Source organism: Trichoplusia ni, chromosome 6, assembly GCF_003590095.1.
Source record: "Trichoplusia ni isolate ovarian cell line Hi5 chromosome 6, tn1, whole genome shotgun sequence".
NCBI classification, from domain to species: Eukaryota; Metazoa; Arthropoda; class Insecta; order Lepidoptera; family Noctuidae; genus Trichoplusia; species Trichoplusia ni.
The window spans coordinates 16,902,360-16,918,369 of NC_039483.1; the positions used below are offsets into that span (position 1 = coordinate 16,902,360).

At 33.3% G+C, this 16,010-nt stretch overlaps 1 protein-coding gene across 1 annotated transcript; it reads left to right on the forward strand.

Moving 5' to 3' along the window:
• The first annotated feature begins 1,311 nt into the window (after positions 1 to 1,311).
• LOC113495327 lies at positions 1,312 to 12,405 on the forward strand. Its single transcript, XM_026873999.1, has 7 exons — positions 1,312 to 1,494; positions 7,823 to 7,875; positions 8,532 to 9,732; positions 9,910 to 10,187; positions 10,931 to 11,336; positions 11,562 to 11,667; positions 12,022 to 12,405. Exons 1-7 carry the CDS (start codon positions 1,465 to 1,467, stop codon positions 12,198 to 12,200), a joined length of 2,253 nt encoding a protein of 750 aa, XP_026729800.1. The 5' UTR covers positions 1,312 to 1,464; the 3' UTR covers positions 12,201 to 12,405.
• Positions 12,406 to 16,010: the final 3,605 nt, after the last annotated feature.

Below are 16,010 nucleotides of genomic sequence, written 5' to 3' on the forward strand. Positions count from 1 at the left end.
TTTATTTTCTTCGTTAAAACTCTACTAAGGAAATTGTATGATATGGACGGTAAAATATATTGTGGTCTGGAAAGGGTACCTATACCCGGGTATAAGGAGTATTTAATGGGACTTCTCCAACGCACATGCCTGTAAGCAACTCCTGAAAATTTCTACAATAAAACCAACGAATACGTGTCTCAGAGAAAAACTTTTCTTGTACTCAAAAAGTAAATAAGTATTTTAACACATTTTTTTTCAATTCTGCTCATAAATTCATGTGCAGAGACCCGGTCCTCATAGGCGTACGCTTCTACACAAATCCAAGAGATAGATGCCTTGTTGAGAACATGAATCTAAAATGTGATAAGGCATGGGATGTACAAGGGATTTTTCAAACCCTTTTGGAACAGATATAAAGAAAGCAAAGAAAATATTAGGTTACTGTTTTCTAAAATGCTATGTGAACCAGTTCCTTCTCCAGCTCATACTTCTTATTTTCGGGAAAAATCTATTAACTGATAAATTTCTTATTTCATTACAAGTTGATGCATGAAGAACATTTTTTACTTTTAAACCATTTTTTATCAACATCTCATTAAAAGTCATATCAAAGTAATGGCGTTTTATAGGCTGATACTAAATAACTAATAAAACTTTATTAATTGACTAGTCTATGGCAAATAAATGTTCAAATTTAATTGATCCGATCTGTTTTTCAAAGTGTAGATAATAAATAACTATCGATAAAATAAATAAGTAAATTAGTCGCGAATTAATCACTATTAAAAACGTATTTGTTTTAATAAAACATCAATTCTTGTTTTGTGAAAAAAAGAAACTGGGTTTGAACGTCATACAAAAATATAGGTCTACAATAAAAATAATATAAACACGTTGACTTGACCGATCTCAAGGATGTCTTTGTCACAATCTCTAGGAATTATAAATGATAAACATGTTTTCTTAATTTGATAAATCATACTTTCACAATGTGCATCCCTGTTTTAGAGGTTACTACTATTGAAACTCGATCGCCTCTCATCACTTATTGAAAACCAGTGCTACTTAATTTCTAACATGTATTTTGAAGCCATTACATAATACTATAATAACGATATACACTGAAAAAACATGTATTATAAGATGCTTGTACTACTCGTACAAACGTAGTCATCACATTAACAATTTCTAATTAGTAACGGCTTTAAACTATAAAATAAAACACTTACTGCCTCACAAATCATCTAAAGCGTCACAATTCACTTTAAACAATCATTCTCACTTCACTTGCTTCACTCACTACTGTTACCATCGAGACACGAGCTCATAGTAAATCCATTTTCATCGCTTAGCAAAAAGCTTGCGTTTCGGTTCAAGCTCCGAACTCGCCAGTGGACCGCGAGAGTGACCGCACGCATTCTATATTCAAATTGTAACAACTTTAATCTGTTAGAATATTATCGTGAATAAGCATAAAGCAAGATGTCACGTCATTGTTTATTTGGAATTTTGGTAAGTATTTTATTATTTTTTTCTTTTTTTTTTAATTAGGATTTTGGTTTAGGATTCTTCTGATTAGTTTACTTTTAAAATAAAAGTGCTCTATCAGTGTGTAATGTATGTTCGAATTATCCGTCATAAGAAAGCACAGTCTTGTTTGACGTGTGATAAAATAGGTTTTTTTAATGTTATTAGGTTGGTCCATATTTTTTTCAGTTTCTTAATAAGCAGTAAAAAATGGTATCAAATATACAAAGTATCTAATTACAAGTCGCTTATGTTTGATGCATTTTTATCGAAATTGTTTTTGACATTAAAATTTGATCTTTACAAAAACTAGTTGTGCTAATTATATAGAATATTTTTAATAATAAAGTGGTTTCATATACTTAGTATGAAATATTTTAATCCAACGTGATTACATTGCAAATTGAATGAAGGAACTGTTAATCAAGAGCTTTTATAAATACATGAAAATAAGAATGGCTTTATATTCAATAGCCCATGCATAAAAGAAAATAACAAACATTGACCACCTCTCATGCTCACTTACAAGATAAAGGATTTACCTTCTAAAATTTGGGGGAACTCGATAAGGATTATCTCATAACAATTATCTTTGTTCTCATTTTGTAGGACCTTACAATGATCACTGAATAAGACAAAAAAAACAAAATAGGAAGAATTGAAAATCATTTTCTGGAGGCCTATTACCTTAACACTAAGTTACACAAAAAACTTAATTTAAAAACATGGAATAAGTTTAACACAAAAAACCTTTTGGAATTCTTTACTTGTCCGCAGTGCTTACCTATAAAGTGCTGTCTAAAAATAGCTACTGTAATGTATACAATATGCCTAGACTCCCAACTATCATAGTAGGTTGTGTTACAAACTATTTTTTGATCTTAAAATATGGAATATGCATTTGCGAGCAAAAAAAGAGGTAGCCGAACAACACACACTTAACATAACGTATTTTTTATTTAACTTAAGGTATCATAGTATAAAAATAACTAGTATTAATGCAAGTCCTATGAATAGTTATACTAAACTTAATCTGTGTTTATGCATCCCCTTTTCCGGTGTCAAAATACTTTTTATCACCAGTTCAAATTATATATCTACTTATGTGCTTAGGAGCGCAAACAAAAACGATGCAATTACAAAGATCCATCCATCTACGTATTTTTTTTTAAACAGAATAGGCAAATGATTTTGAGTAAGGTTTAAATGTCTCGAGACCCCTAAATACATTTGGCTGTATAATAACGTGCAAATGACCACAGAGTATGAAGCAAATAGAGTAGTTAGAGAAATCAATGAAAGCTCTTTAAGTAAGTAACGGTGTTATGTTGAGTCTTGTACATAAGTATGGATGCACGCATAGCGTTGTTTACAGAAAATATTAGTTCTCCGCTTTATGTAAAGAAAAATGCTCCACTTTAATATACATGACAAACTATGTAAACTTACGCAACCTACTACGTGACTGTTTCTTATGACTGAACATTTTTGGACTCATGTTCCAACAAATTTGGAGATAGAAAAAAGTGTATCATACGTTGTCCATTCACTAAAAACAATTGGGCTGAATGTGATTATGTTGATGGCAATATTTAGGCTTAATGTAAAAATAACGCTCTTATGAACTTCTTTGTACAATGTACATTGTACAATCGGACTTAGAACATATACGGCTAGACAGAAGACAAATAGTCCAGTAGTAAGGTAGTGTAGTAGAAGAAATTGTGCCGAAATCAAACCTAAACCATGTAGTGTACTCACATGCAATATGCAATACTGTCGAAATGCACCATTTCTACCGAGACCGTATAAAAATTTGATGCCGTAAACCGAACCCTTGTACTTCGTATCAAAGCGCCGCTTACTACCAGCGTCAACTTAATGCAAATTAAATTCACTAAAACTCCAATTACTTCAATATCTACAAATTGAACCATTTATAATGAAATCCAAAAAGTATTTCACATCCCGTTCAACTAGTACAAAACCAAAACGGGTTCAAATTAATATATAACTAGACAAGTTTCTTTTAAGCCAGTATGCGACATTTTTTATACTTTTCTACTTATTGGTTGACGAGCATCACTGTGTCGTCTACATTTTGCGTCAAGTTTTTTGTCAATCAAGGACAGGTCCCGTCACTAAATTACAGTTGAAAAACTAGACTTGCAGGAAGAGCTCCCATCTCCATATAGAACGGAATTATAGTTAAAAAGTAATCATTCTGGTATATTTTTGACACAATCCTTCCTTCTTATACATCTCTGAGTTCTATACGATCGTGACCGAACAAAGACACGCATACTCTCTATGTGTTAAAAATCAAAGACTTTATAAAAAACTTTATATGATCACAAAAATCCTATTGTTTCAAGTATTTTACGTGCTCTTTTATAAGTCACAAAGTCAACGTTTGTACAAGTCCCAAAATATATTTGTGCAGGCCATTAACACAAAAGCAATAACGACTGTAAGCCAACTTCAGCAAATAACCAAAAAAGTCTGAGTATCCAACCACATTGCTTCAATTCTTCTGTATTTCCTTCAAACAGTTACCTTAGTCCCTTAACCAAATATACTTAGCTTATGAACCTACCATAAAGACAGCTTGCTTGAGATTCTAAAACAATCTAAAAATAATTTATCCAAAAGAACTATAGAATTGTTTTTTAACACCTGCTTCCTAAAACAAGATCGTTAGGCATAGAATGAGAGATACTCCAATATTGAATTCAGACAAAATTCTTAGAACAGACAAGTCAAGTCGGATGTTAAATTCTGTTCTCACAATAAACAAACACTTTCCAAGAATTGTCTCATAACATGAGTGCAGTCTAACAACGTATCATAAACATTGCGTGTTTATATCCGACCTCATTGACACAAGCCATAGTTTTCGACTTTCCAGTTGGCAATAGTAGTTTTCTAAATGGTCATGTTTATTTTGCTAATGATGGTAATTTGTCAGGAAGATGTCAGTTTATTGAAAATCGGTTAATGGAACCAATATATTATGAGATTACGAACCTACGCTAGGTTATTTTAAAAAGTAAATATAAAATCAATCTGCCCACCGCAGTAAAAAAGAATGAAGTGAATAATTCTGAAACAAATCGAGTAATATTTGATGATGATAAAATGTAACTGCCTCTCACAATATAACATAGAACTGAGCATCGTTATAATTCTAAAAATCTACAGGAAGATATTTTAAATTCATTAATGGTTACGGTATCAAAGCAGAATAAAACAATTTAGATTGAGCAATAAAACTAACCTGACGTGCTGACAAGCCGACACGTAAGATCTAAGATTAGCTACTAAATTGATATGCAAGATTGCCAGCTTAGCTGTGACCGATTGCCCTTCACGCTCATAAATCAAGTATCGTCATCAAGTTTAGGAAGAATTTGTTCTATTAGAACAGCTTTTATAAGTCCCAAATTGTATTAATGAGTAGCCTCATGGGAAACTAAATTGGGGTCAATATTTGGAGCATCTTCGTATTTTTACGGCTCATTGACTGAATAATAATATATTCCATTCAAAGATTGGACTCGCTGATCTCAAATGGATGCAGACAAGTTTTGAAGAATTTGATTTCAATCAATCAAAATGCACTTTCATTAGTAGCTATAATAACTGTATCAAATTGTTTTAACTCGTTTATCTCGTCTAGCAGGTTGTTGATTAATTATCTTAAATTGTTATTAGATCGTCTCATATTGTGGATTGAATTTTGAGCTCTGCAAAAACTGAGTTTTGCAAAAAAAAATATTATTAGCATTCTGTCCGACAAAGTCATTAATTAAATCACATCTATTCCATTCTTGGGGTGCATGTAACCCAATTCCATTTGCTGGTATAATACCCGTAATATCTTGTCTATTCAGTTTGTATCACGCCTTTAAAACTAGCAAACGGACTTTCTACACAATATCACAACTCAAAAAGATTTACATTTCTGACCTTTTTGTAGACCTTTTTCCATAAGTGGAAAAGTAAGCGGGATTAACGATAAGCTTCCAAGTTTGTACGTGTACTTAACCCGTTGCCTTTCTTAGCGTAACAAAGAGATGCCACATGATTGTGTCTGTTGGAAAGTGTTGTACTTCATGATACCTTGGTACTTGAGTAGATTTTGTTTTAAGGCTATCTCGTATAGCGTGTGATGTTTTATGAGAGTTTCTTCTTTTCTAAATTTTATTGAGACTTGATTACTTATTGAAATCAATGATCACAGCCTATTGTGTTTAATACTGGTATAAGTAATTTCCTTTGCAAAAATATCCCGGTCTCCTTTTTCCGTGTAGTCTGACTAAGCTATCTCTTTTGGGTCGCCGTTTTACCAGGTACATTGAACATGCTTTTTATGTCATCATTTAGTGTCAGGTACAAGTTTAAGTTCAATTTCAAACATAATACCATTAACGAGGTTGAGGTCAAAGCTCTACGTATTCTATTATAAATTGACTTTCTACTGATGTTTTTAGTTTCTCTTCTCTTGCGATTATTAAATATGGTTGGATACCAAGAGAGCTTCATTACCGCAACAATTTGCGGAACTTTTTTTAGCCTTATAAACTGTGACACTAAGACTTTTAATAATTGTACTGCATTATATGGAAATGAATAGGTATTTAAAGGACATAACATAATGAATGCCTCATCAATATTATTGGAAAACATTAAATGAAGACATCAATTCAAAATACTAATAAGAAAACAAGATAAATTAAAGAAAGTAACAACATCTCAATACACAATCACCAAGTGTTAGTAGCCTAATTTTTTGTGTCCAAAGAATTGGCAATATGTACAAATAAGTAAAACTAACGGTATCGACGCCAAACGCCAGCACAATAAGCGTACGTGACCCAGAGAGTGCCTTCTAAGGTGAATGGAAGGTTTAACTTCATCGCTTAGATCACCAGATGTTTAAAGAAGTATCTAAAACTGTACTTATAACAAACAGAGTCAACACAAATAGAAATATTTTTAAAGCATTATCTAACATAACTTTTAGAAGATAATCACAATAATATCTATTTATGGATTTCTTGTTCGGTTAGACACCTAGATAGCTATCGCAAATGCATTTAAGACTATGTGTAGCAGTAACAGTTCCTAAGTTAGATCGTGACAATTTCTATGTTTTCTCAAGTCTGCTCAGACCACCCACTTTTTGGACCTAGCATAGCATTTCTCGGGCCGTTCGCCAAAATAGCATCTCCAGCGACACAGTTACCTTTATCGACATCGCATTCGTATTTGTTTTTTTTCCGTTACATTTTATGCGTTTCGTCAGATTCAGTCTTCTCTTTAGTGCCTCCAAATTTGGTTTCTAATAAATAATGTGACCTGTCCTATTCGTCTTCTTGTTCACTATGTTTATTATTTTGAACTTGACCCATAAATACATGTAAATTGTGAAGTTTCTTGGTTCTAATAACCACGACATTGGCCTTCTTATTTCACAAGAGAATGATAATAATGTCGAGAATTTCCATGAGTAATATGAGAAAAATAAAAGTACAAGCCATTACAGGGCTCATAAAGATTTAGTCTGACTTCGACTTATTCCATTCCCTGTCAGCTCTCCGCATATGAATTTCATATTACCTTTGCAGAATACGCAGTCAAGACACCAGGCCTATAAATTCTAGGATCTCATCTTCAGAAACGACACAAGTTAATTTTAAAACTGCTTCTGCAATTGTTTCTGAACGTTCGAAACCGGTACTTGGTCGACCAGTTTCGCTTCACTTCAAAATCAATTCACTTTCTTTTAGTCTGGATTAGAAATGATCGATAAATAAGAGAGACAAAATGCATATTCATTTCCAGAATTTTATCAACAAACCCATCAAATCAAGTATTGAAATTTTCTAGGTTAGACATAAAACACAGTGTCATTATAGTTGAAGTATCATTAAGTATTATGTTTATGGCTTTCTGATGCATGACTTTCACTAGAAAGTCGGATGTTATTGAAAATAGAGCGTTGGTCTGAATTTATTCACTTTGGTACTTTAATGATCTGTTGCTAACTACTCGTTACTTTGCTCAAGTAGAGAGTTACTGTTATTTTTAACGAACGACAAGTGCCGACGAGTTTACGTCAACTACTTTACGAACCTATACCACTTGAGGTCTGCCCTAGATTATTTATGAAGGAGATAAAAATGCAAAATAAACTATAGAATTAATTAATTGAGATAGAGAGGAATAAACCATTGATAATAAATAAGAGATGCGTATGAATAATCAGTAGTCGTAAACACAATTGTAACGGACAATATTAATGTTTCAGATGCTGTTCGCGTTCTGTTCACTGGAGGTATCGTCTCGACCGTCGAATAACGAGTAAGTTTCAATTCGAAATAAATATAATAAATTGTAGATATACCCAATACATTGTTAATAATTTTAACGTTCCGGTAATATAAATAATTGATTAAATATATGATACTTGACAAAAACTAATAATGAGTAATTGTTCGATACTGATGTCATTGCTGTCTTCATCTGGGAATAGGAGAATGAATAAAATTTGAATATCGGAAAATAAAAAAGCATGCACTTTCAACATAACAACGTAAAAAATATACATATATTGCTAAAGCCAGAAAAAAATTTTTCATGAATTACTTTAAGTAAAATACTAAAATCAATGATATCAGTTTCAAATGTATTTAAACGCGTAACATGATCTTTAAAACCACTTAAATATTCGCTACGGTTTTTTTAAAGCTAATATAACAAAATAGCGGTGACGTCAGTAGACTCATGCACTTTTAGAAGCCGCACAACTAACTATAGTAATGAGCTTTTAAACATCTGTGAAAAGCAACATGGGATCTGCAGTAGTTCAGGTATGGTTCATTTTAAATACTATGCTATAAGCTCAAACACCGCTTAACAATACACGCTAAAACAATAATGCTTTTGGACCATGGTACCAAGAATACCAATAAATATAAGTATTGACAGATACTAAGGAACCATGATGTACTTTTCAGGTTGACGCCACCTAATGAAATAATAACAGAAGCTCCACACAAGGAAGAACGAACGCTAGTATATGACAAAACAATAACAAAAGACGAACCAACGATCAAAGATATAATGCAAAAAATAAAAGCTATAAACGATGCTTTAGAAAAACCGAATAAACGAAACCCATTCCAATGGAATGCGCCACCACAAACAGCAAGTGGTTATATTCTTGACCAAGAAATCTTAAAAAAACTTCAACAAGTGATAGCTTCGGGTAAACTAAATTCATTCCCAAACAACGTACAGCAACAAGAGAGGAACACAATCAACAATGAAAACCTTGAAGACGTTAGATATTCAAGACAGTTATCACCTTATGGACCCCAATCACAAATGGCTGTAGTACCTTTGTCATATCTGATGAATATGCCTGTCCTAGTCATGCCACCGATGAACAACATGTACGGTTACGGAAACCCTATGGAGTACTCGACCAAAATTCAAACTAGGCAAGAAGGACCTACATCGCCCTTTCCAACATTTCCGTCACTGCCATCATTCCAGTGGCCCTTTGCTCCATTATTTCCAATTCTAATTAGAGATCCACTACTAAGTATCATGAATGGGGGTGGTTGGAACAATTTTATAGAATACGGACAGAGTGCTGATGTATGCCGCAAACAAAAATCAGGCGAGGAAAATGATGATGATAAGAATGAAGTTGGACTTGAAAAAGCACAAAACACTTTACACCCAAATGTTGAAACAAGATCTAGGCAGAAGAGAGCAGTTAAAAAACGAACTGTCAACCATGCCACTCAAATTCAAAATATTGATTCGAAATTAAACAAGTTCTTCACAGTCAAACCTACTACTACCAAGCCACCTAAAGCAGAGCCCTTAAAACAAAACACGAAAACCAATTTATTCAATGAAGGTGACGTCAAGTTTCCCGTATTTGACTTCTTTACTAACAAAAACAGACAGCCCACCGGACCTGGTTTCTTCATAAACAGACTAAAAGTCAGAAGAGGCGGTGTTGCGATAGCCGGTCCCGGAGGAGTTGCGACGGCAGGCAGAGGGGGTACTGCCATTGTGGGTCCCGGAGGCTTAGCGTACACTCAACCCGGAGGACTCGCTGTAGCTGGACCAGCCGCAAGAATCGTAGCTCTTTCTCCTGATGCTGACCTTAATTCCATCGCCAACCGTCTACATGAACAAAGTATTATAAATGGTTCTATTTCTCATTTATTACAAGCTATACCTGAAGGGAAAATTGTTGCTACTGGTCCTATTATTTATTTCCACCCTAATAAGCGATAATTATCATTTCTTACTAACCCTCATTTTTCATTTTTCATTCTTTCTCATTAACTTGACTCTTTCTCACTCATTAGATACTACCGTGGATGGGGACGAGACAGAGAATGGAGCAGATTCCGACATCAGTCAGATCAATACAGATATGATGGACAGAACTTTGAAGAAGGGACCTTAAACTTGGATGATTCTACGTTCACACTGTTTATAAAGCCTATAGCTCACGCTTTAAGTTCTAGAGGGGCTGCCCTGGCAAATCCTATATCACAAGTTGTAATTGCCAGGGATCAATCTGGAACTATCTTCCATGCGCCGATAGCCACAGCCGTGGCTGGCCCTGGCGGTGTGGCCCATGCTCAATCAGACCTCTATCTATATGAATACATTAATTAATCATGATTTCATACATTACTGTCATAGATTCATCTTCTTCTTTAAATCTCGGAAATCAATTTTGACTGTTTACTTAAAATTCATTTCCGAATTAAATTAAAAAGGAATGTTTATATGAATTACCGTTGATTGACAATAAATAAATGTTAATATTATGTTTACAAATGTTTGTTTTATTTTAAATCGAGCGATACCGTTATTTGGTAATGTCATGGTCAATTGATTATTGTAATGCGAAAGTAAATGTCAGTTACGAATGCCAAAATCCATTTCCATAGTGATTAGAATGTCACATTTGATTTAGCGACGATATTACAATTACTTCAGACGTCGGAAATGTTATTTTTGTCATTTTTGATAAACAGACTACAATTACTCAAGACGATAGATAATGTATTACTATTAACTACTCGAAGTATGTCAAAAACAGAATAATACACTGTGTTTTGAAATGCTCCTTTCTTAAATGTAAACTTAAGTTGTACTTATGTATTTCATATTCAAAATTATAAAAAAATAATTCAGCAATACCCAACTAAAATAAAGCGTTAATGGAAATAGGAAAGATACATCAATAATATCGTACCTTTAGCTAAACGTGCCTATCAAGTGAATAAAGTAATTTAAGAGCAATAATAGATGCACTAATTTGATTTACTGAAGGAAACTAGATAATTAGCCTTACAAATAACTTTTTTTCCCTTAGCGTATCAGTCCAATACATACCATTCTATGGCGGAGGAAAGGGCCAATACTTGGAACTAAGAAAAGATGCACTTGGAAGGGTGATGAGTGAAAAAATAGTTTCAGAAGAAAACATTAGTAGTGACAATATAGTTAAAAACAGCGATGAAAATCTTCTAGCAAAAGTTATGACCGCAAATTTGCAAAAGCTTAGAAACCTCTCTACAAATCTTCTGAGGCTACACAATCTTGGACGTAAGACTGGATCATTAGGGAATAAGGAGAAAACTAGGTACAAGAGCCAACTGGCATCTTTGGGAGAAGCAGCATCCAATATCATTAAACTAATAGAAGAAGTGGATGATATCGATGCACTGTTCAAGAGGAATGCCACTATCCGTACCAGAGATGAAGAAGAGGATGATGATTACGTAAGTAATAACGAGTTTTATTTCACTTATAACATTACCCAATAACCAATTATCCCTTTTCTAGAAACTTACTTAATGTTTATCAGACCCTATATTCTAAAGAGGTCTTAATTAAGTAAGATGAGCAAATTACATTGAATTGATATGAAACTATATAAAGTTTGTTTCGAAAATAAGTTAAAATTTGTTTTGCCATAATCTCATAGTGATTTTCGTCTTTTTCAGGTTGCTGAAGAGGGTGTTGGTATCGATGCCTCGACTGACGAAGAAGACGATGACCCCGGACAAGGTTTTTTAGAAAAGGGAATCGTAGCTGAAGCAAAACCAGTTGGTAAGTCATATTCATAAAAATAACCAGAAGAGTCAATATGTATTTTGCTTTCAACGCCAGTGCTGCCCACTTTACAATACAACCACAACTAAGTCAAACGCAAAGTTCTTGTTAAGAAATCTAGATGTCGTTGTTGGCTCTTACATTTGCTTTGAGTATATTCTTTGTATGTTAATAGATGTCGCTACTTTACCTACTCTACTGATATGTACACGAGAAGTCTTATACTAAATTGTTACTTTCTCTAATACTAAGTTATAAACATAAGCAGTTATCATCAGATTTCAGTTTCTTAAAAATTATTTATAATAAAGTTCTATTCAGTAATAAGGTCTTTGTCTACGTCAATTTTAGGTCTTGCAGTGGTCGGAGAGTATGGCTTAGCGGCATCCAGGCCATTCGCGACAGCAGTGGCAGCATCAGGAGTGGCTCTAGCTAGACCTGTAGCTACGGCCATCGCTGGAATAAACCCATCAGAGTTGGGCATTAACTACCAGATCAACCATCAACCAGCAGGCAAGAGGAAAAACTGATCGGCTGATAAAGAATCATTTGGCTACTGAATTCGAATTAGTCATAATAGTTACCTATTTAATTTAAGAGTCTAATTTAGTTCATGATCATGAATAGAAATTCAAAACTTAGCCATGTCATTTACCCAGCCTTTTTTAGCTACGGAACTTATTTAATGATATAGTGGTTTCTTAGGTTTACGCGAATGTTAGACATTGAAATGAAACTTCTTTTACGGATTTTTTCGCGGTTTAATTTTAGTTTTTAGTTCCCGACGTTTCGAAACCTTTGCAGGTATCACGGTCACGAACCGAAACCGCGAAAAAATCCGTAAAAGTACTTTCATTTCAATGTTATTTAATGATAGTTTAGTCTTAACCACTTATATCACCTTATACTATTTGTTGGTAATGTAATCCCAATTGCCAATGGCTTGTTAGTTACGCTAGCTGAAACATTACAGTTATTACTTGATCTGCTAGAATTATGTGCCAATATAATATCTTTAAACTTAGACTTATGAGTTGATGGACTCGGCGCCTTAACTTTTTTGCCTTTTATTCGAGGATCGCCAGATGAGTGCTGTGTATCAATACAGCGTCAGACTGGGAAATTCTCATTAAGGGTAAAAGCCTACAAACAATAATAGTAGGTCTATTATAAATAAGGAACGTTTTGCCATAATGTGTGAATCAGTGTGATAGAATGTCTTTTAAAGACAAAAAAGAGTGTATTTATTTTTAATTTATAACCCTAATAAAATGTGCAATGCCATTGTGGTTTTATTTATAATCTTAAAAAGTATCTTTATTTTAGAAACAGGTATACGAGACACCAAATTCTCTAATTTTCCGTAGCAAAGGGGACAACACCATTTAATATTATTTACTAACTTTTCAAAGTACCTACCTCAATATTGGAGTATAAAAAATATTCTTAAAATTTAAAAAAGCTTCATTCCTTTAATAAAAACTTTTCTTTAAAATAAATACTTAGTACCGAATTAGAAATACGAATAAACTATTGCTGCGACAATCTTCAAACTGCAAACTTTACATACAGTTATCTAAACCTCATACTGAAAATTCCCAAAATTGGACTGCGGGGTTCGAATAAAAAGGTTCTCAGTATTTTAGCCGAGTAAGATAGCCATGTTTATCATTTTATTGGACCACTTCCACCTGCACACTTTACTATGCATTACGCAGAAGTGTGATAACATCGCACTATTTATATTATCTCGAGGACGTGATCCGAAACGTATTAGGTGCGTCGTGACTTCTTGGAGATTGCTGTCTGAATTATATTTTGCCTGATCATTATGCCTTAGGCTTGGATTTTGAGAGTGGATATTTTATTTAAAGGATTGGACAGTTCTTTTTTACGGCGCGCAATGTGAAATCCTAATTGGTAAAGAAAAGACATTGTGCGGAGCCTTGGAGAGCATGCGTGGTGAATGTCATGGCTTTGTCGAAGGCAAAGACCGACTCTTTTACATAGTCCAAGATTACATAAGAAGTTAAAATGGCCTATTAAATCGTAGATAAGCTTAAAGTCTAAAGATAAATAGAGATGGCTGAACTTCCTTAGGTAAATGGTACCTTTTCCATCCCATCGCCTCTATACAAAACCTCCTTGTATTTGAATAAGTTAATGATATTGCTCATAATGTGTGAACGACAGACAATACCTACTTACTTTCCAACAATTACCATATTACAGGGACATTGCTTACAACCAAAAGATTAGCAGGAAATAATATGCATACAATAAAGACTGACTCATGTTGTCGTACACTACAGGTACAGATGTGATTGCACTAACCTCCATGCAGGAAAACCCACCCTTTTTAGTTTCTGATAATCAAATGTTGTACCGTGTTTTTAGTCTTTATTTGGCTTAGTCATTTTATTAGTTTGAATTTCAAGAAATTTTAACCTAACCAATAATATGAAACAAACAACTAAGTATTTAAAAAATATACTAAAACTATTGGTGAAGTGGGTTTAAGTTATGTCACATGAGGTTTCAATACACTTTATTATCTTTTTTTTGTTAACGTGATAAAAGGTGAAAATAAAAATTATAATATTTATTTAAAATCTCTTCGGTGAGCTTTTTATTAATCAAATACTCATTGGAAAATTGTGTACCTACATTAAAATGATCAATGAGTAAGTCCAAATCATTTATACAAGCATTTTCTTCTAGTTTTCAGGTAAAAATATTTTTTTTACTCCTACTTACAAGTACAATTTCTTTCTTTATAATTTATTTCATGATTTTGTGGTCATTAAACTTTAATGTCATCCCAACTTAAACGAATATTCTATTGGACTCTTCTTTACGTAACCTTGCCCTAAGCTATCTTGGGAACTGCTTTTTATCTAACCAAATTCAGCTAAATCTGAATTTTACTAGGAATTTGACTTAAAGTAAGGACAGGTAAGTAAAACATTATCTATAGAACACACAATATATGTTTATAAATAACCCACGCATAGTTTAAACACTAGATCTATATTGAGTGCGTAGTAAAATGAATTAATAAGCTGTTTATTAAAGAAACTAATTCCAATACCACGTGCTGTGAAATTTACATTTTTATATGGATATATAATAGTACTCATGTATTATACTTAACAATATGTCTTTAAGTTATTACATGGAGTTTTTAGGTAAGTGACGTAAACGTTAGTATCTTATTAATTGAGTATATGCTCTTAAATTCAGTTATAATGTAGCTGAATCATCGATATTGCAAAATACAAGCTATTGTTGCCCTCTGGGTTTGACTATCAGAAACCCGGTGTATCGCGGTGTAGTGTACAGTAACATTTCCAAACAGCAAAAATAAACCTTTAAGAAAAGTTGAGTGAAACAAAAGACATAACTTTAAATGAATGTACGGTAAATTAAATATCAATATTGACGTTGAGTCAACACTACAGTTTTAAAGAAAGGCTGCTTTACAAAGAAAATATGTATAATATATATATGCAACCTCTTGTACCTAGCACTTACTTATCATCATTGTAAATTTAGCCTAGTTGCTTCATGTAAAAGCGAGACAACACTATGCAGAGTGCTGTCTCACCATCACTCCTGCTTTAAGTTCTTATAGAATAGCAGATGTCCTGGCAGAGTTTGTAGATGAAATAAACGTTTGGCCCAGTATGTAACTAATTATATAATTCCTTGTCGTAGTTAGAGGACCGCGTGCAATTAAGAAGGTAAATCATTTAGTTTCAAGTCGATGTTTACATACGACTGCGTCTATAGTATGTATTCTAGGACTGTCGTGCTCGCCGTTTAAAAGGTGGCCCGCTTCTCCTGCTTTTGAGAGATAAATAGCGATCTAAGTATAGATTTTTTGCCACGCAATCAAATGGCAATGGAACATTGAACTGTATTCTACTTTATAAGAGCGTAATACATCAGGTTCTATTAATAATATTGCAACAGTCTAATTTTCAGATGTGTTGATAATTACGAGTGAGAGAAAGAAATACTTATTATTAAAATTTCCTGGCGCAAATCAAAAATTATTAGTTATAAAACTGTTTACTTACACAGAAGTAGCATTTATGGTAGACGAGATAATATTAAATACCAAAATAATGAAAACATTGACCCCAAATACTTTAAAATGACATAACAAAACAATTTCTACTCCATACATTTGGTTGCTCCATACAACACATTTATAGACTAGAATTTTCAAGCGTCTTCATTATGAAAGGAACAATGAAATACGTGGAGTTGACATCTTTCTTTTGCAAAAATATTCCCACGGACATTGCTTGTTATTTGTGAAACACGTAAATTTT

What these genes read in the sequence shown, in the direction of transcription:
- LOC113495327 (XM_026873999.1), top strand. Translation starts at nt 1,465, where the DNA reads ATGTCACGTCATTGTTTATTTGGAATTTTG. An exon ending in TCTCGACCGTCGAATAACGA is followed by an intron (nt 7,876 to 8,531) that starts GTAAGTTTCAAT and finishes TGTACTTTTCAG; the next exon opens with GTTGACGCCACCTAATGAAA. An exon ending in ACCGTCTACATGAACAAAGT is followed by an intron (nt 9,733 to 9,909) that starts ATTATAAATGGT and finishes CTCATTAGATAC; the next exon opens with TACCGTGGATGGGGACGAGA.